Below are 26,236 nucleotides of genomic sequence, written 5' to 3'. Positions count from 1 at the left end.
TGGGTGAGCACTGGATCCAGAAGAATGGGAAAGAGTGGAGGGTCCTCGCCCTGGTCCTCCCTCCCCCAAGAACACTCACACCGTGGAACTTCGGTGGCTCCTGATGGGCAGGCCCTGCTCAGCCCTCACCAGCCGCTGGTAGGAGATCCCTGCAGACCAACAAAGAACACAGGGGAGAGGGTAGGTAGGTTAGGTCCCCAGGCAATGCTCCCGGGCCTCCCTACAAGCCAGGCCTGGGCAGTCGGGCTGGGAGGGGCCCATGGGGCTTTTGCTTCTGTGGACTGGTCCCTCTCCACCTGCAACACATACCCTGTGACCTCTGCCTTCACACCAAAGCCACCCTCAGTCCCTCCAGCTGCCCTCTGCCCCTTCTTGACCATTTTGTCCAGGCCCTGTCCCCAGATCGCGAGCAGGCAGCAGGAGAGAAAGGGATGTAAGGTTAAAGTCCTCTGTCTCCCTCCTGTATTCTGGCTCTCCCACATGGCCTTGAGCAGACAGTCGTTTGACCCTGGTCCTCAGTTCCTCCTGAAGAGACAGCTAAAGGGGACACCTCTGTCGCTGCTCATAGCTGAGCCCCAGACCCATTTGAGATACACCAGCTTGGCCTTCCTGGGAGGCAGAACATTATGGGAGGGAAAACTCAGGCCCAGGAGGCTGTCAAATAGTCCCTCGATCCTTGCACAGAGTGACCCACGCCTGGTGTCTTCTTGCAGCAGGGAAGGATGTGTGTGCCAGGCACCCATCAGCCTTCACACTCAGCCCCAGATTAGCCAGGCAGCACCATTCTGCTCTCCTCTTCTCTGCCTGGCTTCCCACACCACCTCGGGGATCTAGGTCTTGCCCAGTGCCTTTTTCTGAAGCTCAGTCCCCATCGCAGCCTGCCTCCTCCCCTCCTCCCCCGCGACTTCAAACACCCTGAAAGGAAACAACATCCAGAAATAGTCACAAGGAAGTCCCTGTAGGGCCCAGGGAACCCCTGGCGGGACTGAGCTGAGGAGCGGGAGGGAATTCCCCTTGGATGCAGGAAAGTCAAGAGAACTCTAAACAAACACAACGACCGTGGATTTTGTTTAATAAATGGCAGGAAATTACAATTGTGCTCCTCTAACTTGGGACCTAATTATTTTAATTGTTGGCCTTTTGTGTGATGTTTGATTTTTGCAATCGTCACAGATGTTAAGGTTAGGTCTACTTTGCTAATGGCACCCTTAAAACAGGGGCTTCTAAGTCTAAGGATTCGGGGTGCCATCTAGTGGCTCTTCCCATACATTGCAAAGATAAATTCAACCCCACCACACCTTCTGCCAGAGCGACACAGTATAGGCTAACGTTCTTGCAAGCAAACAGAAAAGTCTTCTTCTGACTTTATTTCCCTTTTCGTGTGTCTGTGAGTGCACATGCGCATGCGTGTGTGTGTGTGTTTGTGTGCTTTGCTGGGAAGAGTGTGTTAGGCAAGCACCCTACCTCCCTAGTTCTACCTAATGTTTGTTTGTGTGTGTGTGTGTGTGCGTTTTACTTGTGTATGTGTGTATGCATGTCTGCATGTTTATGGACATGTATGCACATATTAATGTGCATGCAGTGTATGTGTGCACTTGTGGGGGCCAGAGGTTGGCATAGGGTGTCTTTCTCGATGGTTCTACACCTTATAGGCAGAGGCAGGGTCACTCACTTGAACCCAGAGCTTGCTGGTTCTGTGATCTAACCAGCCAGCTTGCCTTGGGGATTCCCTGGGTTTGCCTCCCACGCACTGGGATTGCACGTAGGCTGTCAGTCCCGCACAGGTCACATGGTGCTGGTAGGCAGAGCTCAGGTCTTCACAGTTGTGTGACCAGAGTTTCACCCAACTGAGCAATGGTCTCCTCAGTGCTTTGTCCATGATCAGTCCACCCCCCAGGGCTCTTCATCTTCACTTTCAGTTCTGCCACTGTTGACCTAGGGTGGACAGCCAGTCACACCCCAAGCCATAAAGTCCCTGTCTCTGAATAAAACAAGTTCCCCCAAAAGCCAGTCTGTGGACTTCTGAGCACACTGCACCCCACACCAAGTGTTTTCCCTGGCCCCAAGCCCAACCCCAGCCTCTCTCCATTTCCCTTGTCTATGTGCCTTGGACTCTTGGGCATTGTTGGCAGCTGCAGTCTCTGTGGTTACTCTTCTGTGACATTCACGATGAGGACCACCCCCTCACGCTACTTCCCTAGGCCCATATTAAAGTATTTCCATTGCCTCGTCTTGAGATATAGAGTGCTGGCTGCTTCCTGTGTACTTCCCTGCTTTACTCTGAAGCACCAAGAGGGGAATATTTGGGAAACACTGGTACCTCCTGACCCAGAGAAACTGTGTTCTGAGCTAATGGCCTGTCTGAATAGTCATGACACCCACAGTTCCAAGTAGAAACGTGACCCTTTGATAAAACCCCCAACCCCACCCTGAAGATTCCTCTTCTGCCCTCTCCTGGTGATAGCCTCTACTGCATCACATGAAGTGAGGGCTTTACAGGGTGCACTGGTGGGCTAGGGCCTGAGCTGGGAACATCCTAGGATAGACCAACACAGGACATGGGACTTTACAGAATTCACCAGAGGAGCATGGTGCTGACATAAAGACAGGAGCAGCTGGGTCTTCCACCTGTCTCGATAGGAATAAGGTATCAAGAAAATGGGAGAGGACTTCACCACGACTTTTGGAATTAAGCAGAAATGTAGGTTCCTATATGGAGTACTTGTTTGTGTGCACGCGTGGACAAGCTGCTTGCTGCCCAGATCCTGTGTCATCATCGGAACAATGAGTCTACCAGCTACCACACCAAGAACTGTTCTGAGGATACACGGGACCACACTCGCCATGCTGAACACGCTGTGAGCACACAGCAATGGCATCTCTGTCATTAATAGCAGAAGTCCTCCTTTGACGGGGAGACTCAGAGGGTAAGCAACTGTCCAGTATCATTTGCTAGCATGCGCCAAACCAGATCTTTGTCACACTAGGTCCATGTTCCTTCCCTCACACTCGACTGTAGAGTCTGCACGGGGGGAGTGAATTTCTCACGCATGTATATGTTGAATATGGGTCATATCCTCACCCATGTATCTGTGGCCTGGTGAGACATAATCCTTGAGGTTTCTATGCTTTGAAAATTTCTGAATGCCTCACGTGGAAGGTGCTGGTGTCACCAGCCAGGATTCCAGATCAGCCCTTGGTAGGCAAGAATGATATTCTGCATTAGCATGTGAGCAAGGAGTCAAGGCTCGATAAACACATAAACTTCAGGGGCTGCCGCCATTGGGGATGGAGTCAAGAAAAAAAGGGAAGCCCTACTTCGATAAACACCCACTTCCTCCATACAGATGGATACTACTAGCAACTGTCACCATAGCAACCGGAGTCTCTGAGACTTAATTGGGGAAGGGCATAGCTCCCTAGGTCCCTTGTCACCTCTGTTTATGACTGTGACAGGACTTGTCTCTGAAGCTATCAGCATCTAGATGCTTACTGCCCCCTGCAAGATGAAATCAGCAGAAGCAGCACTTCACGGATTGCCTTGAGAGACAAGCAGCACTGTGTGCCTATTGCTCAGATCGGAAAACTGAGATTTATGTAAGCTCCACATCTTGCCAAAAGGCCTACCAGCTAGAGAGTGGCAGACTCTGAACCAGGGTTTGGGATCGCAGAGATCTGGTACCAAGTTCAAGGAACCACAGAGCAATTGGCCTCTCCTTCAGGGGCTCAAGCTCTCTGGTCTCTATCCCAGCCTTCTCCTACTGCTCCCCTTGGTCAGGCCTACTGAGGATGGGAGTGGTTGTGCAGAATAAGTACCACCAAAAATCACACTAAGACATTCCCTAATAAGTCTGCTTCCAGGTCATGTAGAAGAAAGTAACTGTATTTAATCCACAACTTGGTGGGAACTAGGGCTTGGCTTCTATGAAAGGAGAGGTAGCTTTGCAGAGAGAAAACTCACAAGCATGTTTGCTGTTCTGTTTGGTTTGGTTTTGTTTTTCAAGACAGGGTTTCTCTGTGCAGTTCTAGCTGTCCCGGAACTCACTCTGTAGACCAGGCTAGCCTCAAACTCACAGAGATCTGCTTCTCAAGTGCTGGGGTCAATGCCCATACACGGCCACGCCTGGATACTCTCCTGTCTTTCTTGAAGTCAGTTAGTTCCACTACCTTGCTATTGGCTCAGCAGCAAATGGATTCTAACGGTGACCCAGGCTCAGTGTATACCTGTAGGAGCCTTTGAGCTATTTAGAAACGAGTCTCAGGAGAGGCCATAGGTTCCTATTTCAGTTCCGCTCGCCCTCCACAGAGGGATGGGCAGGTCTGTGAGAACTTCCTGCTCCTGGCATCTGACTTCTTCCAGGTCCTTAGTGTGTGTGTGTCTGAAACCTCTCATAGTCCAGGGAAATACCAAGGACTCAGAAATGAGTGACCACTTTGGGGCCCTCCCTGTTTTGAGGCAAAGGGCCCAGCTTCCATTTCTACCACCAATGGCTCCTTTGCATGGCTCTTGACTCCCAAGCTTAGCATCCCTTTATCCTAGGGCCTCACCTCCACCTGCCTCTCCACATTTGTTTTCTGGGCAGAGGAGAACAGTGCTCCTGACCAAAATCCCACAAAACATCTCAAGGCATAGCGTGCATCCAGCTAAGGCTAGCCAGATGGTTCTGCTTGAAAGTGGGAAGCAGCCTTCTCAGAGGTGACATTCCTCCCCAACACAGCGTCTCCCTAGACTGCTTCAAATAAAGGAGCCGTTCAGTTCTCAGAACACACAGAGGCACTGACAAGGCAACTGAAGCTTAAATCCTTTCTCTCGAGATTGCAAAAGGAAAGGAAAGCTTTGCCTCCTCGAAAGGGACCCCAGTCAACAGACAGAAGCCAAGACAGGCCCAGGACAGAGATGGCCTTTACGCCGGTTGCCCATCTAGGATGCTGTGTTAAATTGGGTCGGCAGATTGCCTACTAAAATAGCCTTTAGCATCTTTCTGGATGCAGTGACTTCTCAGGGACTTAAAGCTCTTAATTCTCCACCCACGTCCCCACCGCATGGAGAGGACCATATTATTGGAAGACTTCAGGATTTGCCAGCCCCACCCGCCACCTGCTCTGCTTATTTGTGCTGACTGGTTGTGGGGGGAGAGATGGCAAAAGTCGGGGAGCAGACAGACCAGTTGACTGGCTGAGAAGCAAGTGATGGACCTTGATGATGGAATTCGAAAAGAAAATTTTAGGCCTGAGCTTTTCAGCGTCCCTGATTTGGGGAACAGAATGTCAGCTTGTGCTTACTGTATATGATAGCAGTAAAATGTTGCTGATACTAAACACAACCTCAAATGGGTGAACATTGTGATGGAAAAGCAAAAGGATTACAATGTACAATGTATTTGGAGGTGGATTTTTTCAGTCAGCTGATGTTAATCAACATCTTTTTATCAAAGTGGCTGTTTTTAAATATCATTTTTAAAAGATTTTTATTTTACTTTTCTGTTGTGTGCATACGGTGTCTGTGTGTGATCGAGTATACCTGTGAGTGCAGGTGCCCTGGGGGGACAGAAGAGGGCGGCAGATCCCCTGAAATTGAAGTTGAGGTGGCTGTGAGCTGCCCTATGGAGAGTTCCAGGAACTAAATTCAGATCCTCTGCAAGAGCAGTGTTTGCTCTTAATTGCTGAGCCATCTCCCCAGCCTCCATCTCAGAACACTGCATAGCATTCTACAAACAACTACTACCGCCTGCTGGACCACAGTCATTCTTTAGGGCTGGGCTTTGCACCCGTTAGTGACACGGTCATTCTTCAGGGCTTTGCACCAGTTAGTGATTAGAAAGAACACATCCGATGAATGTCTGTCTGCTACATCTTTGCACAGCCTTGGGTATTCTTCTGGACTGAGTTCCAGAAGGAACAGAGCACGAAAGGTGATGCTGGAGCTAACCCAGCTCACTTTCCCATCAATACTGGTATTTTCAGTCTTTTAAAGCCTTCCAGTCTGAAGGGGGAAGCGTGTCTCCCTCGAATTCTGCATCTGCACATTCCTAGTGTGTAGGGATTGTTTGGCCACTCAGTATATAGTACATGAATCATGTCCTTGCTTATATGAGTCTGCTGGTGTTTTTAATTGACTCAAAAGAACATTCATAGATCTGAAATAATTTCTATCAGTGTATATATACACACTTATATATTTTACTCTGTCATTTATGTTCCACTTATGAGACTTCAAGTCCATGCTTCTAGATCCTCACACTTCTCCATGGCTTTTGTCTTAAGACTGTGTTTGACGGCTCTTCTCCAGTCCAGGTTCAGGTACCGGTTTTCTTCTACCAGTTTTATTGTCTTGTTTTCCATGCTTGAATCTTTTACTCATCTGCAACTTATTTTATGTTTGAGATGGAGCCTCATTTTGAATTTTATTTTTCTTGAGACATGGTCTATCTATGTAACCTTTGCTGGTCTGGAACTCATTATAGAGATCAGGATGGCCTCAGACTCACAGAGTTCACCTGCCTCTGTCTCCAGAGGGCTGGGGTTAAAGGTGTGCATCAACAATGCTTTGCTGGATTGCATTTTTTAGGGCATATTTTCAACTCATTTTAAAAATGATTCTGGTACCATTAACTAAATGATTGAGTTTTTTATTACTGGTTTCAGGGTGTCTCTTTGCCATACCATAGTTTTTTTTGTAATTAACTTGATTCTAGATATTACTTTCTGTTCTACTTATCTATTTCGACTCCAATATGTGCTATTTTAATAATTTTAGCATTATTAAAGACCTAGCAATACAAATACTTCCTTCTCAGTCATCTCTCTTTTTAAAATAAACACATAGCAAATAAATAATTAAATGCTTCTGTAGGATATTTATAATCTCATAGGCTCTAGCCACCCCATTTTAAATGAGCTTGTTACTTTGATTTGGTTACATTGTTTTCATGATACCTGATGCTATTAGGATATTGGTTCAACTCCACAATGTATCTCTTCTATTAATGGTCTTTTATAGTGCTGACTTCTCTGTGTAGGCTGTTCACATATCCCATTTTATATTTTTCAGATTCTTATCTCAGCTGTGTTCCCACTCCCTCCCTGTTTCCTTTGCCCCTCCCTCCTTCTCTTCTCCTTCCTTCTCTCCTTTATCTCTTTCTTTTTGAAACAGAGTCTCACTCTGTAGCTCAGACCGGCTCTCAAACTTGCAACAACCCTCCTCCTCTCACTCCAGAGTCCGGGATGTTTTCCTACCGGGTGGGACTGGTAAATGGGGAAGCTAACCTGCTTATTTTCTCCATGTGGCTTACTCATTCAGGTGATTATTCATGGCTTAGATAAGCCAATGAGTGTTATAAAATTAAAATGCTACCTCTTCCAGATGAAGAAATAGTTTTGATCTCTTTTTGCATAGGCAAAATACATATAAGGACAACCAGAAGGATGCTCAAGCTGAAAGGGAACGCTTGTAGCAGTTCATCTAGGCTGCTGACATATTAAAATCACTTCTGTGGCAATAGTTTCCATATATCGAGGGGCTTTGAATATCAAGTAGCTAAGCAAATGTTTTAGAAGCATCTACTGAGATGACTTCCCTTGCATAGACGCGTGGTCAATGACTCTGGTATGGGGCAGTCTCCCAGCAAATCAGGCTTGGTTGCTCGTCCTCTTGCTCTGTCACGGATTTCTTCTGATTCCCATTTTAAAACAGCATCCGCAGTGGTCGACATGGTTCGGTAGGAAAGGGTGCTTGCTGCCCAGCCTGCTGACCTGAGTCCCATCCCCAGGACCCACGTGGTGGAAGTGGAGAACAGGCTCCCAGAGGTCCTCTGCCCCTCGTGCACAGCAAGGCACACTTGTGCATCATCACTCCCGCACAAAAGAAGTAAACATGGCTTAAAACGGCGTCCGCAATTCCCCAAGATCCCTTACTGTTCAAATCCGAACTACGAAAGACCCCGGAAGCACAAAGTCCTTGCTCGCACGTGTCTACTTGTCAGGTCAAGACAACTACCAACCCCTTTGTTCCCAGCAGCAGGCACTGTTCCTGAGAAAGTCATTCCTGCAACTACCTATCTGCTTCCAGGACAAAGAGAGCAAATAAAGGCCTTTTGCCATTATTTTGGAGACTTCTCTGAGTGAGCTGCACAGCCGCAGAGAGCCCTGGCTAATGCCCTGGCCTCCCTGAACAATTCCTTCTTTAATCACTTCTCACGTTGACTGTTTTAACTTGTGCAGGCTCAACCATCTGGTGATGGTGAAGTACACCGTGAAGGGGGAACTGCCAGCCCCTTATCAGGGCACAGGAAAGGATGAGGCGGCCCCTATGAGAAGAACTGTTCGAGAAGAGCTAGTTCTCCTAGTCATGTGATCCCTGGTCCCCTTGCTCCTCACCTGGAGCCTTGAGCTCAGCATCAATGAAGGTGAGCAGCTCTTGGCAGATGCTACAGTAGGGAACCGGCCAGGTCAGGAAACAGTGGTAGGTGCTGGCTGCCTTTAGAAGGAGGTCTGAATCCGGTGGGAAGTGTGGTGTCTAGGATGGGATGGGACAGTAAGAGATGAGCTAGGTAAGGAAGAGTTTATTTATAGTCCAGGACGACATCTATCCCCTTTCTGGAATACCCCACAGAGGACACACATTTCCTGGGAGCAGTGTCTCAGGGCAATATCAGAGAAGACTGAATAACAGATGGACAAGATGGTACTCCGAGTGTCTCTATAGCAACGAACTTGGTTTTCGTCAAATAAACCACAGTTTTGCCCAACACTTGAGGAAGCCTCTCTGAAATGCTGTCAACTCGGAGGTCATAAATGGTGTCACTGTTTCCACTCACTTTGAGGAAGGATTTTCAGCATGTATGCTGTTCATATGTAAATATCCTCGTGAGAGGCAAATGTTTTTACTCTTAGGGTGAACTGAGTTCAATGCATAAGCAGTCATTTGGTTCACCGGTCTGGTGAAAAGCAGGGCTGATCACAGCTGGTAAAGCTGATCCCTAGGGTGAAAGAGAAGACGGACATCTTCCCATGTCACTCCCATGACCATGCTATGGCATGGCTCCTCATGGAGCCCAGAGATACCAGGCACCATGGCAACCATTTATAGTGACTAGCGGCTTCCTTCCCAGGGTGGAGTTAGGAAGGGATCAGATCAAAGCCCATCTCTGGTGTCATCACTCCCAAGTTTCTCTGTTTCTCCTTAGAGCTATGAGGCCTGCGACTGGGATAATGTCCACTCCTCCCTCTCCTCCCTCTCAGCTCCTGGCCCACCCGGACTTACACAAAGGACGGTGGAATAGAAAAGCAGAGCCAGTGGGGCGAGGAGGTCATAGGTGCCTTTTTCTTGGACCTGTGGAGATGACAGGGAGGTTAAGGTCTCTTGGCTACCGTGCAACTCGAGGCATAGAGAATGGCCCACCATCTCTGCTGTGCTGACCCAGCAGACTAATTCAGACATGCCCTTCTCTCTTGCAACTATTGCTTGAGCTATTCCACCAAGCTCCCCCTTGTTGCTTCGTGGTAGTGGGTTTGGGAGTTGAGCTCTCCAGAGGGGGTGTGGCGCTCGAGGCGGTTTGCTCGTGATCAGCAAGCAAAGGCACCAAGTGACTCTGATACCAGAGGGATGATATAAATGCTGCAAGAAGTAACGGACTTAAGTGATAGACTTTCTTCTAGGGATAGTCAGCTAAGAGGGAGAATCGTCTTTACGGCTCAGTCATTCATTTTTTAAAAAGACAACTTAAAAGAGAACCCTTCATAAAACAGCTGGAGTCTATTTTGGGAACTTGGCCCCTTCTGGAATCTTGGTGCAGTTCGGCATTCATAAAAGTCTGCGCACTGAGCTGTCAGAGGAGGCCTCAGTTTCCCTTCCCAACACGTTTTCCCTTCCTTGTTACTATTGCTGAGGATCCTTCTGGGAAAGGAGTTCAGTAAAGCTCCCACCCCACTCCTTCTAGTCCACACCTTAACTTACAAGCAGCACCTATCCTAAGAAGCAGCTTGAACTCAGGTCTTCGCAGCACCTGAGAACACCCTTCCTAGAGAGCCTGGATGCCCAGTGTGGCTGATGGGCTCCCGAATCTGAGGAAGCCATCCAGCTAGTCCAGGAGCCTCAGAGCTGACCTATGTCTTGACTCTACAGAGTCGGTCCTAGCTATGGTCACCAACGTCTGGGTCACCCTCACCTCTCGGGTCTTCTGTAGGATCTGTTCCAGGAGGATGAGGAAGTGGCCTGGGTCCCTGCTGACCAGCTCCTGTAGGCTCCAGCAGTTCAGACACAGTCCAGCTAGACAAGGGACACATTGGGCTGGTGGTTAGTTCCACTCTCTCTGGCTAGCCACAGGCAGGGCTGTAGAGAAAGGGGGTTTCTTCTGGAAACTTGCTGTGGGAGAACGAATGTACTGAATATTTCTTTCTAAAGAAATCTTGGAGAAATGCCGTCATTAAAAGTCCCTAAGCACCATCAGGACGTAACAAAGCCAGACGTGGTGGCACGGGCCTGTAATCCCAGCGTTTGGGGAGCTGAGGCAGTTGGATCATGAGTTAAGGGGCACAGTAGGCTACATAGTTCAAGGCTAGCCTGGGCTACACAGTGAGTTATATTGAGTAGCAATAACAATGATGGAAACAAAACAGAAAAGCCCACAAGACTTAAGGACCTGTTTCTTATTCCTGCACTGGCTGGGAGCTCCCTAGCTATGAGGGTGGCTGATTCCTTAGAGGCCAGTGAATCTGCTGAGACTCTGGCACCTCGGGATACTGCAGTGGCCCCACCACCACCCTTGCCCAGCTTTCCTATAGTGGGTGCCAGTCCTACCAGTGGCGAGGAAGATGGGCCAGAGGTGGAAATCGCTAGACAGGAACCATGAGGAGTTCCACCCCGGATCCAAGAGCGAAGAGTCTGCCACAGTCACTGGGCTCCCTAAGAGGGCTTGGAGGTGGAGCCCAGGAAGGGGAAGTTTGATTCACTAAGTTGAAAAGCTCCAAGCATTTGTCACCGTGACTTCCCCCGACTTTCTTAATGGGTTGCTCTCTTTCCCTGAAGTCAGCAAGGGCAAACCCCTAAAAATTAAAGAGGTGGGGTGGGGAGTGAGTGCAGCAGGGGTGGACGGGGATGTGACCTTCATGCAGCTGGGGGTCTATGCCATACAAGCAGCTTTCAAATCCCTGGAAGTGTATCCATGTACCTATAGATTCTTTTTCTTTTCAAAACCTGCAAAAGGCCTGGGGTTGTAGCTCAGTGGTAGAGCACTTGTCTAGCGTTCATGAGACATTAGACTCAACACCGAGCACTGCAGGAAAGAGAGGGGGAAACCAGCAATAGGAAAGCAGCCTGGCAGAAGGCAGGAAGTTTCATGCTTCTTAATTTAACGATGCCTGCCCCCAATGCTATGTAAACTTTGACTCCATCAAAACCAGGGAAGAAAGGAAGAAGAAAAAGCATTCTTTACTGACCACCGACTACGAGCTAGTGCTGTGCTAGGCCTTTGCACACACTCTCTCTGCCCACTTTCCCATCGTCTAGTCGTGATTATTCCTGTTACCCAGGCAGAAGACTGGGACTCCCACAAAGACAAGTGGAATGTACAAGGCTGCAGAGTCAGTGAGAGTCAATCCAAATTCATCTGATTCCCAAGGACTGAGAAAGCTGTCCACAAAGGTGACATCTGAGCAGAGAGGGGGTCAGCTTCCAGGGACACCACCATTTCAGTCTGCAGACACCCTGCAGTCTGGCTGAGATCCTCTCTTTGTTCTATTTAGGGAAGACCAGAGTGGGGCTGTCGAAAGAACTAGAAAAAAGCAAACCCTGTTGGGGGAGAGCTGACTGAAGTCCTAGCTTCTCTTTTGGAGATAGGGGCTACGTTTCTAGCAGGCTCTACTCTGTGTGTCTACAGATGCTAAGGAAACAAAGACAATACTAGGAGAAGGAAGAAGAGAAGGAGGAGGAGGAAGGGGAGGAGGAGTAATAGGAAGAGGGAAAAGAGGAGGAAGGTTCTATGAGAGAAAGCAGGAGAACCTGCTATGGAGGAATTTTAAACAAAGGCTGTGCCTGCCTTCTGCCCCGGCGAGGTTTGGAGGACTTGCTCACCTGGCACACAGGGACGGAAGCAGAATCTGCTGGGTGCCATACCTGGCCTCAGGGGCTTCACTCAGTTCTACAGTGTCTCCCAGTTCGCAGACCTACCTGACCAGGGTGCAGAACGGCGTCCAAGGCTCAGTCCATGCAAGCATCGCTCCAAGGCATGCTGGATGCGGTCCTCTGTGCACGTTGTGGCTGCTGGCTGCATCCTGAGTCATTGCCTGCATGGAGGATAAACACCTGTCAGCCTGTTGGAGTCCCTTCCTGGAGAACTTCAGGCTAGGGGAACAAGGCAGTGGTAAAAGTGACAGAGGCTCACAGCCCATTTGGCTACTGTGGACACTGTGCACACAGGGAGGAGGCAGCTTCCAGAAGGTTCATCTGTGCAGCAGGAGAGAGCACCATGGAGTGGAGGAAAAGAGGGTTACCGAATGGAAACCTAGGGGGACACGGGACATGCCTACTCACCAGGCAGTAGGGAGTGTTGCCAAGTGTCTAGCAAATGCCCAGAGATGTCCAGAGAAGGACCAAACCTCAGGCCTTTGGGCAGGGGACCTCCAGGGGGGAATCAAAACCATGTGGGGGTTTTCTTGTGACTTTCCAGACCTGTGTCTTCTAGTCCGCAGGGTCTCCCTCCACGTGCTGGGCACCCCAATACCAGTGCTAGGGCTAGGGCAAAGGTGGGGTTCTATCCTCACACATTTCCATTCCCATCCCATATAACCTCCTTCCTGAGGCCTAGGTCCTTCCCACCTTAGCCTCTTATTTGCCGTCTATCCTGAGCCCTTGCCCAGCCCACTTCTGCATTTTCCCAAGACTCAGTGGCTCAGCTGGAGGGCCACAGGAGGTAACTTCAGAAGGGGTTTAACACCAAGAGGGAAACTGAGAGCCTCCAATAAGGCCAATCCCATGTCTGGGTTCTGGGAAGGGCTCCCTGGGTCCTTGAGAAGTCATGGCAGGTAGCTTGGTACAGCAACTAAGCCAGGTGGTGGTGTCCAACAGAGTGAGACCTTAACTGGAATCTGATTTTTGCTGGTCATGAGATTTGTGGCAAATGCCTGAGCTTTCCCCCAAACCTCAGTTTGTTCATCTGTGAAGTGGAGACGGTGGCGTCCGGATGTCAAGAGGCTGTGGGGAGGGTGCAGTGAGATCTGTATCATGCAACCCTCTCTGTCACTCTTGCCTGCCCTCAGGGGTTCAGTCTGCTGTAGACAGTGTCTCCAGCCTGTCACACCAGGTCATCCGGAAAGCAGGGGTTGGAACAGTTCTGGGGAATCTGAGGACCAACCAGGAAACCAGAAGAGGAAGCAGAACCTCCTAACTGAGCCATGCAAACGACATGCAAAGAGGGGAGGGATGAACCCCTCCCCCCATTCAGATCCCAGAGTCCCGACCTAGGCAAATCCTCCTGCCTCTCCAGCGGGGGCGGGGGGGGGGGGGAGGGATGGGGGGGAGGGTGGGGTTGGGGGGAACACGCACTCCCTGAAGTAAGCTCTTCATGAACTGCTCCACTGATGACCGAGACAGCCATGCACCACGGAACTGGGATGGCACAGTGGCACCCATGTGTCCATGCCACCTTTTATTTCCTGACCACCTTCTATGTGCCTGGGACAGAGCAGACTTTTGTTCCTGGGTAGAACAGGAACTCCATCAACTATACAAAACGGGGGACTCCTGGAAGGTGACAGATGTCAAAAGACAGTATGATACTGGGAGAGGGACACTGCCCAGTCGACACTAATTGTTTAGGTTCTCCAAACAGGGGATTTAAAGCCAGATAGGGACACCTAGGATCACGTGAGAGGAAGGGTATTCCAGAAAGATGAGATAGTATTGCCAAGGTCTGGGTGTAGGGATGAGTTTGCTAAGGACATAGATTCTGGAGCCATGTGTCAGGACAGTGGGACACAGCCTGTCCCAGATCCCATGGCCCTGGAGGCTGGGATGGTGAACTGAGTTCGGAAGAATTTTTGCTTAGTATTCATGACTAAGCCCCTGAATGTTAGCCTCGGTGATGCCGGGAGGCCTCAAAGTACCTCTAAGGCCTTTTCTAACAACCGCCACGCTTGCCTTTGGACCAGGCAGAATCCACTGCCCCAGACAGATAGGGCAATTTTCTGGGCTCGGCTCCTTTTTTATTTTGGGCTGTGCTGGTACCCAGTGTGACTAAACGATCATGCTGAGCCCCTGTCCTTAGTGACAGTCCAAATACTAGAACCTATCCAGTCTGTTTGTCAGCCCTGAGCTGACAGCACCTGCTGAAGGAGCCAGAACACCAGGACCCTTCATAAAGACAACCTTGGAGATCCATGTCATGACCCAGTCTTTGTCCTCATAGCTGCTCCACCATCGACTGCAGGTCGAGTTCCTGAGGGAGACCAGAAGCCACCCCAGTAAGTCCTTCACTTTCCACAAGGAACTCACTCTAGGCCACCAGGGGTAGGGTAGAACTAGAAAGAAGACACACTGCTCCCAACAGTTCAAGGGGGACAGGTAGGACTTTCCTTCCTCCCTAGGTGTGGCTGAGCCTGAACCCCAGGTACAAAGTGCTGAATGTCGTACATCCTGCAGCTCTATGGAGAGGTTGCTCAGCAGTCAAGAGCACTTACTGATCCTGCAGAGGATTCAAGTTCGGTTCCTAGCACTCACAGCAGCAACTCACAACCACCAGATCCAGGGGCATCCAAAACCTCTGGTCTCTTCAGGCACACACATGTAATGTAAAATTAAATGAGTCTTTAAAGTTCCATTAGCCGGCTAGCCGGGGCTGCGATGACCTTGGTACTGTTTGCACGAACCTGGAATGGCAGTGCATGTGTGTGCTCATCACCGCCACCTTAAGACTGCAAAGAAGAAAAGAGTCGACCTCTCTGGAAGGTGTGCAGCCCCTCCGAAACCAAGGGCTTGAGGGATTTAAAAAGGATATCTGAGGATGCGAGTCTCCTACCAGTTGAAGCACCACCAAGTTCACTCCCAGTTCATCAGGAGCATTGGTTGGGAGCAGGGAAGAGGCAGGAGGGACAGCTTGCACATCCACTGTGGGGGGAGGGATCTGGACGCCAGAAAGAAAGCAGGACTTAAGTGGTGTTGCTAATCTAGCCCAGGAGACTGTCATCAGGGTAGGAAAGTCCAGTAGTAAGGGATGGAAGGCTGGACCACCTCTGCAGGACAATAGCAAGGCTGGAGAAAAAGATGGGTAATTAGTGTCCCAGAAGAAAAGAATGGCTTGCCTGAGTTAACACAGCTAAGAGGTGGCAAAGCCAGAATGTAGAGCCGGGGAGTCTAGGTTCTGAACCCTGCACACACTGTCCCTCTGCAAGTAAGATGCAATTAGAAAAAGAAAGAGAGGAAGGAAGAAAGGAAGGAAGGAAGGAAGGAAGGAAGGAAGGAAGGAAGGAAGGGAGGGAGGAAGGGAAAAAGCCAGTGCACGCCTCCACTCCAAGAGAAAACTTAGTTACCAGAATTTTGCTTGGCAGGGATTACACTTCCAGTTGCTGATGATCTTAAGCCCTGACATGTCTGTATATACCAGCTGCCCAGCCTAGTCTGCCTCTTCCAGAAAATGGATACTCTTATTAGCCAGAGAGAGGACATGCTACAGCATAACGGGGCTCTGGGCTCCGCCTCTCTAGCTTGGGGGTTGGCTGAAACTATGTGAACTGAGTGTTACACCACCCCTCTGGTCTTGCTGGGGTGACCAGCATGAGTCGCCTTTGTCTTACACTGTCAGGATACAAATGTGAGTCTTCTCGGCAGACACTTTTCCTGCCGTGTCCTTGTCCTTACAGGCATCAGAGCCCAGTATCCTGGTCTGCTGTTATCAGCCTTCCTCCAGCATCAACAACATCCCTGGTACCTCTCCAGTGCCTGCTAACACATGGCTTCTTCATCCTTCTTCCTGTGGCCTTGGTGTTCTCTGATTCTAAGGAGACGATCAAGGTCTTCTCTTTGGAAAGCCAGATGTCCTCAGAGCCCAGAGCAGAGTTTCTGGTGTGCTGGGATCCCTGGCATACTGTGGTTATCTAAGAATTAGGACCCAGGGCTAGAGAGATGGCTCAGTGGGTACCAGAACTAATTGCTGTCCCAAAGGACCAGGTTCCAATTCCCAACACTCACCTGGTGGCTCACAACCATCTGTATTCACAGAATCAACCTCTTCTAAACTCCCTGGACACCAGACAGGCACATGGTGCACAGACAGACATACATGCAGACAAAGCACCCATGCACATAAAAATAATTAAATGCATTTTTGAAAGTTAGGATCTACTGGACACTGGACCTGGAGAACCTGAGGAAAGCAGTAGAAGTTCAGTGGAAGAGTCCCTTGGAGAACTACAGAGATGAGAGTGGCCTCATCCAGAGCCTCGTGGGTCAGGTCAGCCCTTGTGCTCATTGCTGAGCCTGCACGTTCAAGACGGCCTGATGACTCAGTGACACGAGCCACTCTTTACAACTTGTGGGCAAAGCCCCATTGACTCTGGGAAACAAGGGACAGTAGACAGTAGGATGACACCTTTTACAAATGCCTGGAAAGCAAGACCTGACTTGTTCAGTCTCTGATGCCCAACCCTGGGATCCTCTTATGAAGAGGAGCCCCCATTGCAAAATGCCAGTGGCTGTAAGGCAGGCTCCCCTGGTGGGCAGTGTTGAAACATTAAACAGTGGCCACTTCCATGTCCAAGTTCCTCTTCTGAGCCAGTGCAGAGGGCTGGCAACCTTACTGAGGACCCTGAAGAGAGTCGGGAGGCTTTTCCCTGAGACGCAGTGGGAGCCCGAAGCAAGAGCCCAGATAACGGGTAGTCTTGGCAGCCTTGGCAGACGGGCGAGCACACCCTCTCGCCAGCCGTGAGTCACCTCGGCTCTTTCCCTCTAAGTACTTTTGAATCGCTTTTCTAATTTCTCCTAGAGTTACTGGAACAGATTTTCAGATGTCTGCTTTGTGAATTCTGCTCTGTTTTCTGACATCACTCCTTTTCATCAAGATTTCAAAACGTATTGGCAAGGCCAGGAATTCCCATGCCATTTTGACGGGGATTTCTGAGTCTGTGGTCCTAGACCCTCTCTTCAGAGTGTGTCGCTATATTATCTAGAGCACAGATTCAGATTTGTATTAAACACTTTATGGAAGATTACAGTTGCTGAAATTATTGTTTTTGACATTTACGTTAGGTATCGTAACCATGGTGACAGCATTGTGTGAACAGTGGCTGAAAGTCTGACTTGTCTCATCGCTCGCTATTGCATGTCTGTGTACTCTGAAGTTCTTTATTTCAGTTCATTTCTTGCTCAGCTGGGTGTTCTGAATAATTGCAGGCTGAGTGTGTGGCTAAGGTGTGAGATCTTATAAGGCATATGTCATTCAAGAACGACAGCCCTGCCAGTGATCGAGCCCGCGACATTCATCACACTTCCCCCGCCAGCCCTGCTCAGTGCTTATAGAAACCGCAGTGAGCAACAACAAAAATGGCTGCAACAATGAAAGGAATTAGACGATGTGATTGAGCAAAAAGTAGCATAGAAATTAACATTATCTCGTTCTAAAATTAAGATACGCTGTCAGGAAAAGGCCCACGTTGAATAGCATCAAGAGAAACAAAAGTAATGAACTTTTAAGAAAAGCAGTTTTTAGGGACAAAACTTGAGAGGCAGAAGAGAAGGCGACAGTAAAGGGAAACACGCATCCTCTCATTGCGTCAGAAGGTCCAGAGTCATATAGAAGTACTGCGAAAAGGATCACCGGCCTAAACAGAAACAATTAAAACTGCAAAACTCTTGGAGCCAGCAGAAGAAGGTGCATCCCCCTGGGTACCCCTGCGGCTGTGATAACACACCATGACCAAGGAAGGCCACACAGAAGGAAGAGTTTATTTGGGCGCACGGTTTCAGAGGGTCAGAGTATGTAATTGTGGGGTAGCATGGCAGGCATGGCAGGCATGGCAACCGGAGCAGAAGCTGGGAGTTCACATCTAAACCGCAGGCACCAAGCAGACAGAACAAACTAGAAACAGGTGAGGCTTTTTTATCTCAAAGATCACCCCTGGTGACACATGTCCTCTCTCAAGGCTGCACACACCAAACCTTCCCAAATAACTCCACCAATCAGGGGCCAAGCATTCAAATGCCAAGACTATGGGCAACATTTCTTGTTCAAACACTGATGGTACACACTGAAGAATCCCAGGTCACAAAGGAAAAACAGACAAATTAGACCTCAGAGACAAAACTAAATTAGATCTAAGGACCAAGACTGCATGAAAGGCGACAGTTCAGGGTAAAGTGCTCACAGAACAGAAGGCTTCTTGTCATTTGAGAGATGAAAGGCTAAGCTCTAGACAAGGTATAGAACTCCTACAACTCAACCCCATCACCAGCACCAGCCTCATTTCCAACAGACAAAGGCCTTGAATAAATCCTTCTCCAGAGAAATATGCAGGTGGCTAATAAACAGCCAAAAGGGATTTCAGTGCAATGAGATGGCTCACTAGGTAACAGGCGATTTCCACACACGCGCGTGACCTTTGTTCAATCCCTAGAAACCTACATAAAGGAAAAGTAGGAAAACAGACTTCACAAAATTGTCCCCTGACTGCCCAGGGCCATGGCAGGTGCACCCCCCCACACATATCATGCCCCCCACGTACACAATAACGTCCATAGTAATAGGATACTTTTCACTACTGATCACCATGGAAATGCAACTCAAAACCTAGGCTACTCCAATTAGCTTGGCTATTATTAAAGGAAAAAAAAAAAACAACTTTATGAGATGCTGCTTTGGGGATGGGAAGCAGTGTAGCAGCCATGGAAGAACAACAAGGTCCCTCAAAAGAGGGACAGGAGAGTTGACATATGACCCGGCAACTCCACTTCCGGATTTGGGCTCAAGATAACTGAAAGCAAGTTCATGAATGGCTATGTTCACAGAGGCATTTGTTACAGGGGCCGAAGAGTGGGCACACCCCAAGCATCCACGAGTAACTGAACGGATAAACGAGGTGCCTCTCTCTGTCTCTGTCTCTGTGTGTGTGTGTGTAGTTATTCAGTTTGACACACACTACATTGTAGATGAACCTTGAGCAAATTATGATGGGCAAGCAAGTGAGTTGCACACAGAGGAATGCATGACTGCCCTTGTTTGAGGTAGACAGGAATGAATGGGTGCCCTTGTGTGAGGCAGACAGAGAAATGCATGGCTGCTCTTGTGTGAGGTAGACAGAGGAATGCATGACTGCCCTTGTGTGAGGCAGACAGAGAAAAGCATGGCTGCCCTTGTGTGAGGTAGACAGAGGCATGCATGTCTGCCCTTGTGTGAGGTAGACAGAGGAATGCATGGCTGCACTTGTATGAGGTAGACAGAGGAATGCATGGCTGCACTTGTGTGAGGTAGACAGAGGAATGCATGGCTGCCCTTGTGGAGGTGGAGCAGTCAGTCATAGAAATAGAAAGTTGACTACCGCTGCCTAAGGCTGAGAGAAGGAGATAGAAGTGGTTTAATGGGTACAGAGACATAAGATGAACGAGTTCTGGAGACTAATGGATACTGGGCGAAGGGGTTAAGATTGCTCAACAGGGGTGGGGTGCAGCTCTGCTGGTAAAGATGGATTGTGACCCCTACATCAATGAGGGAGGGTGACGGTGCACAACTGTAACTCCAGCACTCAGGCAGTGAGGTCACAAGTTCAAAGCCGTCCTTAGCTACACACTGAGCTTGACTAGTCTGGGGCTACATGAGACACTGTCTTTAGATAAAAAAGTTATTTTTTAAGGCTATTGAATAGTTGAGCGAAACATGGTTAAGAGGTATATTATGTGGTATGTGCATTTTACCACAAATAGAAGAAAAGCATTAATTGATGTGATATTCCACCGGAATGTCAATTCATCATGAATTTCAGCCCAACGCAGTTCTCAACCTTCCTAACGCTGCAACCTTTTAACACGGTTCCTCATGTTGTGGTGGGCCCAACCATAACATGATTTTCATTGCTCCTTCATAACTGTAATTTTGCGGCTTTTATGAATTGTAATGTAAATCCCTGATATGCAGGATACCGGATGTATGATCCCCAAGGGGGTTGTGCCCCACAGGTTGAGGATGACTGGTCTAGAGAGGAGGAAGGAATAAAGAGGAAGACGAGAAGGAGCGGGAGGGGAGGGGGGCGGAAGGCCGGCTGGCCTATGCTACACAGTTTCACTTGCTGATTCCATTTGACGATCACAGCTCCTGAAGACACAGTCATGGCTACCCACAATTCCTGCAGCTCAAGCAGGTTAAGCCATTTATTTATTTGTGTTTCTGTCACCACAGTTCCTATGGCCTGAGCTGGAAGCATAGCCAAACCTGATCCTTTCTCCACGCTGCCCACAGGACTCAACTCCATCCTTTTTTAGACACGCAAAAGTCTACCTAGGCTATGGGCAAGAGTCGGTTCTCCCTTCCACCGTTGTGGCTCACGTCTTTAATCCCAGCACTTGGGGGGCAGAGGGAGGCTGGTCTCTGTGAGTTCGAGACCAGCCTGGTCTACAAGAGCTAGTTCCAGGACAGGCTCCAAAGCCACAGAGAAACCCTGTCTTGAAAAAACAAAAAAAATTATAATAAATGATATTTCATACCTCTGTTTTGTTTTGAGACCCAGGATGGCTTCACAAACTCCCCCCACCCGATGAACTTTCGATCTTCCTGTCTCTACTTCAGAAGTTCTGGGAGTCCAATCATACAGCATCACACTTGGTTTGTGTGGTGCTAGGGATTAAGCCAGGGAGGGCTCAGTGCACGCTAGGCAAGCCTTCTGCCAGTCGAGCCACATCCCCAACCTCTACATCTCGCTTTTCATTGCACCAAGAATGGCGTTGTACCTGTTAAAAGGAGAAAATGGTTCTTTCCTGTGCAGTACACTGGCACATTCTGGGCAGGGAGTGTGATGTGAACCTAAGGCTGTCTGGAGGGCAGAGGAAGCAGAGCAGCCAAGGACTCTGGGGACACAGAACGACAGAACGACATAGCGGCAAGTTCCCAGGGTTTTCTTCTTGTTCCCACAGCCTCCACTCCACAGTGAACAACTGGCAACCTAGAAAGCCAGTGCATACAGATGGGAAAAGCTGACCTTTCCAGGACAACGAATGGGGCAGTTGAACAAGACCCTGCCTTCTAGCCGCAGGGTCTCTGCTCTATCCGAGCTCCATGGAGAAAGTATGGTGTTGCTGCCACCAGTGAGGGCGAGGGCAGAGCTTCCGCTTCAGCTCTGTCACCTACAGAGAGGCTCCCCGGTCCTCTGTCAGAGGACTGAGGAATCCAAGTAGAAAGCCAGGTCCGTCATCCTCACAGAGGTCAAGTTCCCTCCCACCCCTGGTGTCTGTAGACAGTGGAACCCGGGCTTCCACCCCAGACAATATGCATCCCTATCCCCAATAGGTGGTGTTAAGGAAAACCTAGTGCAGAGTCTAGACTTCTCACTGGTGCCTGCGGTAGTGAGGTCATCCTCTCTCCCATCACCATGGTAACACTAGAGTAGTAATGATGCATTCCTGCCCTTTCCAGCCAGAGAGGCCTGGGTAGAGGCCACTCCCTCTCTACCCACTAATAACAAAGACCCTCCCCATCTTCAGTGGGGTGGAGTATGGAACCAGGACTTCTACCCCCATCTGGCAATAATGTGGCAGGGATCCCCACTTCCTTGATGAAGATGTATCTGAGAAGGCAACTAAAACCCAAGACTGAAATAAGATTCAGACCCTCATGACTCTCACCATACCCACAATGACCATGTTTTAACTAGAAAGAGCTTGTCACGGGGCTGGGGAGCTGGCTGAGTTTGTGCGTCAGCCTGAGGGCTTGGGTTTAGAGCTCAGCATCCATGCAGACAGCTGGGCACAGCGGTGTGCATTTACAACCAGGGCCCTGGAGGGTGGACAGGAGAATCCGCGATGCTCACTGGACAGCCATCAGTGAATCAATTAGTTTCAAACTCAGGGAAAGACTATCTCAAAAAAAAAAAATTGAAATGAAAAGCCACCTAATGTTGACCTTGGCCTTCACAAGCACACAAACACACTAATAAGTACACACACAACACAACACACACACACACACACATGGCCATTTAAAAAATTGTCACCTCAAGAGCAAGGAAGACCTCAAACCTAATTTTAAAAGTCATGGGCAGGGCACTGGAGAGAGGGCCCGGCTCTGCTGTTAAGGGTGCTTGCTGATCTTGCAGAGGACCTGACTTCTGCTCTCAGCGCCCACATCAGGTGGTTCATAGCTCAATGCCAGTCTCAGGGATCTGATGCCTTCTTCTGGTCTCTGTAGACACCAGACAGGCATACGGTGCACTACGTTACATACAGGCAAGCCCTCACATACATAATATAAAAACAAATAGATCCTTAAGAAACTTGACAAGCTGGAGTTTATAGTTTTTAAACTTCTCTTCTTTGAGATTATGAGTAAATGAAAAACAAGCTAGAAACTAGAATAAACATTACACACACATGCATACACTCTTACACACACATGCATACACACATGCATACACGCATACACACACATGCACACACACACACAGAGCAAATGATTCCTACCCCAGAAGTAAACCCATGCTTAACAAAGGACACACAAGTGGGCAATAAACACATTAAAATTTTGTCAGAACCGTTAGTCACTGGCAAAACGAAGATTCAAAACCACAATGAAACAGCCCAACACTAGGATATCTAAAACAAAAACTAACAATACCAAGTTGATGAGGCTATGGAACAATCATTCATTGTGGATGGAATTGTGAAATGGTACAAAGTTGAAAAACAATTTGGCAATTTCGCAAAATTAACCAATCGCCTAGCCTTTAGCTTAACTAGTCCACTCCTTTCCACGAGAGAAGTGAAAACCTATGTTGACAAAAGAGTTGCTCAATACTGCTCACAGAAAACTTTGTTCAGAATAACCTCCCCCTGACACCAACCTGACCCATCAGCACAGGGATGATTCGCCATTATACAGTGTATTACTACACTACAGTGTTTCGTTATTGAGCCATACACGGAAGATGAAAGACTCATGAATACATGTAATGACATGGATGAAACCCCAGAACACAGTGCGAAAAGAAGGCGCACGAAAGACAATGGGTACTTCTTGGCTCCACTTACAAGAAATTTTAAAACAGACAAAATTCATTAGTGGAGAAACGAATCCAATGGTGGTCACCTGGAAGATGACAGAGAAGAGGACACAGGAATGGGCATGAGGCGTGTTTAAGGCCTTTCAAAGCCTACGGGGTTTGGGCACCTGCTGGGAATCCCAGAACCCACAGAACTGTAGGGTGTCAGAAGATTGCTCCCAGTCCTCTTAAAAACTTTTCTGTGGGTTTTCCCTGCCCTGGGACACAGTTACACCTTCTGACACCATTCACAAGACCCCTTCATTCCAGGCCAGGGCCAGACTTCTGCCTTAGCTCTTTCTGCCTGAGACGTTGCTCTCTCCCTTCCCACATCCTCAACCTAATCCCAGCACGCAGTCTGTATCTTGTTTATGATTAATATCCTTATTGATTTGTTTTTATTTTTGTTTTATGTGTAAGTGTATGGGTGTTTTGTCTGCCTGTGTGTCTGTGTCCCACTTGTATGCCTGGTGCCGGAGGAGACCAGAAGAGGGCATCAAATCTCCCAGAACTGGAGTTATGGATGGTCATGGGCTGCCATGTGGCTCCTGGGAATCGAACCCAGGTTCTCTATAAGGACAGCCAGTGCTTCTAACTGCCAAGCCATCTCTCCATCCCCATTCATATCTTTTAAAAAATATGTGTATGTGTGTTTATGGGTGTGCATACGCCACAGTGCACACACAGAGGTCAGAGGACAGTGTTTAAGAGTCAGGTCTCTCCTCTACCACGTGAATACAGGGCTGAACTCAGGTTCTCAGGTTTGGTGACAAGTGTCATTACCACTCAACCTTCTTGTTGACCCACAGCTCATTTCTTTAAGGTAGGTCTTTTGACCTCCAGGCTGGGGAGGGTACCCACCTTACCCTCCCATCCTCCACAGTCTCTCTGCCTCCTCAATGACTACATCATGCCTATCTGTTCTCATTCCTGACCTTTCAGCTCTGATTACAGTGCCCAGTTCATCACGTTAATGGTTCCATCCCATGGCCTGATATAGGGCCTAGACTGCTTCTCCTTACCCAGTGATGAGTATACAAACCAAAGCCCCACCCTAATATGGCCCCATAATGTTATGCCCACATGAGCAATAGGGGATATTTATTCCTCAGGCCTGAGGGGAAATCACGTCAACTACAACACCCAGTGACTAAGTCACTTTTGGACACCCACGGAGAGGGCACGTTGCCTGGAAGACCAGCTTCCTCCTTGATTTCCTCAGCTAGGGGCCAAAGAAAGAGGTGCAGGTCAGAACCCAAACTTTCTCAGCAGCACCCTTAAGACCAGAGCATGAAGACGGGACCTGTCTTTGGCTCCTCCTCACATTAACAAGATAACCACTCTGGGGAAAATCTATGCTGGGAACAGAGAAAAACTCTGAGTTCCTGGATGCTCTTGTCAGAATGGGGCTTCTATGGGATTTCAGTTAATATCTTAAAAATTCTTTACTTTTTTCCTTCTTTTAAATATACAACTTAATTCTTTTTTTATAGTTTTTTGAGACAGTTTCTCTGTGTAACAGTCCTGGCTGTCCTGGAACTAGCTCTTGTAGACCAGGTTGGCCTTGAATTCTCTGAGATCCACCTGTCTCTGCCTCCAAAGGTGCTGGTATTAAAGGTTAAAGGCATGCACCACTACCACCCGGCACTTAATTCTTTCTTAAAAAAAAAAGATTTAATGTGTGTGTTTGCTTGCATTGCGTGTGCGTGCGTGCGCCAACCTACACCAACCTTAACTGCCTCATTAGCTAGATGCTACTGTTCATCACCACCTCCTCCAAGATTTGATGGTGTCCCAGGTGTTGCTCTGACAGAATTCCAGACCAATCTGGAGCCAGACCTACCCGATACCAACTTCCCTCTGGCTACACCCACCTCTGTGATCTCTGCTGGGAAATGTTGCCATGAGCTTTCGGTAGCAAAGATACCTGGGTTTGAGCCAGCTGGCTAAATGACGAATGGGACCCTCACTGTGGTAAATATATGGTCTGCTTGCCTGCTGCACCATAATAATTTAGTTCTCAAGTGTGTCAATATTGCCATCGCCACCGCTGAGACTCAATTCTACATCTGCTTTGTGCATTGATGCCCCACTGACTATGAGGTTGACATGACCAGTTTCCCACTGTGGTATCTGATGGAGATCTGGATAGGTTAGGACAAGCTGTGTGGGTACCAAACAACATCACTGCCATTGCTGTGATACTCATGGACTACACGTTTGATTTGACACAAGGCTTGCCTTTGGTAACTAGTATATGGGTATGTTAGTCATTGCTAATCAGTTTTTAAATTCCAGCTAGCTGCACCTAGAAACATCTAAAAGATAGCCTGAATTGAGGGACTGCCTCGACTAGGCTGGCCTGTAGGCATGTCTTTGGGGGGATTAACTTCATTGTTAATTGATGGAGGCTTTGGAAGACAAAATAAGTAAAAATCCATTGCCAGACTCCAAGCCATCTGGATTTTCATCATCTAGAAATTTCATTATCTGTTACTTTGCACTTTACTTTTAGAATAATTGATTCCTTTAGAATAATTTTTATGTAATTCTTTGTGTGAGAGAGAGAGAAAAAAAGAGGGAGAGAGAGAGAAAGAGTGTGTGTGTGTGTGTGAGAGAGAGAGAGAGAGAGAGAGAGAGGGAGGGAGGGAGGGAGGGAGGGAGGGAGGGAGGGAGCACGCCATGTGTGTGTAGGTACTTTCAGAGTTCAGAAGGGGTCAGATCCCCTGGGGTTGGAGTTACAGGCTGCTGCCACTCTCCTCATGTGGGTGCTGGGAGCTGAACTTGGGTCTTCCAGAAGAGCAGTAAACACTCTTAACCACTGAGTCATCTCTCCAGCCCCCAGTAATTTTTTTCTATGTGAAAAGTGTCGAGTTTGTGTTCCGATATCCATTGTTGTGCTATTGGTTGAGAAGACTTCTTTTCTATACGATATTATCTGGTTTCCACGGTCAGAGATGAGTTGACTGAGCACTTGTGTGGATCTGATTCTGGGCTCTCTGCTCTGCTG

At 48.5% G+C, this 26,236-nt stretch overlaps 1 protein-coding gene across 2 annotated transcripts in view; it reads right to left on the bottom strand.

Annotated features, from left to right (window-relative positions):
• The window catches only part of Pik3r5 (phosphoinositide-3-kinase regulatory subunit 5), a 66,191-nt gene that overhangs the window by 11,592 nt on the left and 28,363 nt on the right, over nt 1-26,236 (bottom strand). For both annotated transcript variants that reach the window (XM_057774898.1, XM_057774897.1), the window contains exons 2-6: nt 12,167-12,282; nt 10,167-10,267; nt 9,263-9,331; nt 8,377-8,515; nt 80-149 (exon numbers count right to left, since the gene is read on the bottom strand). In XM_057774898.1, the coding sequence (XP_057630881.1) occupies nt 80-149; nt 8,377-8,515; nt 9,263-9,331; nt 10,167-10,267; nt 12,167-12,269 (482 nt within the window). In that variant the 5' untranslated portion in view covers nt 12,270-12,282. The remainder of the gene's footprint in view (nt 1-79; nt 150-8,376; nt 8,516-9,262; nt 9,332-10,166; nt 10,268-12,166; nt 12,283-26,236) is intronic.

The sequence above is a fragment of the Chionomys nivalis genome, chromosome 7 (genome assembly GCF_950005125.1).
Source record: "Chionomys nivalis chromosome 7, mChiNiv1.1, whole genome shotgun sequence".
Taxonomy (NCBI): domain Eukaryota; kingdom Metazoa; phylum Chordata; class Mammalia; order Rodentia; family Cricetidae; genus Chionomys; species Chionomys nivalis.
This window is presented reverse-complemented; position numbering and strand designations above follow the sequence as displayed.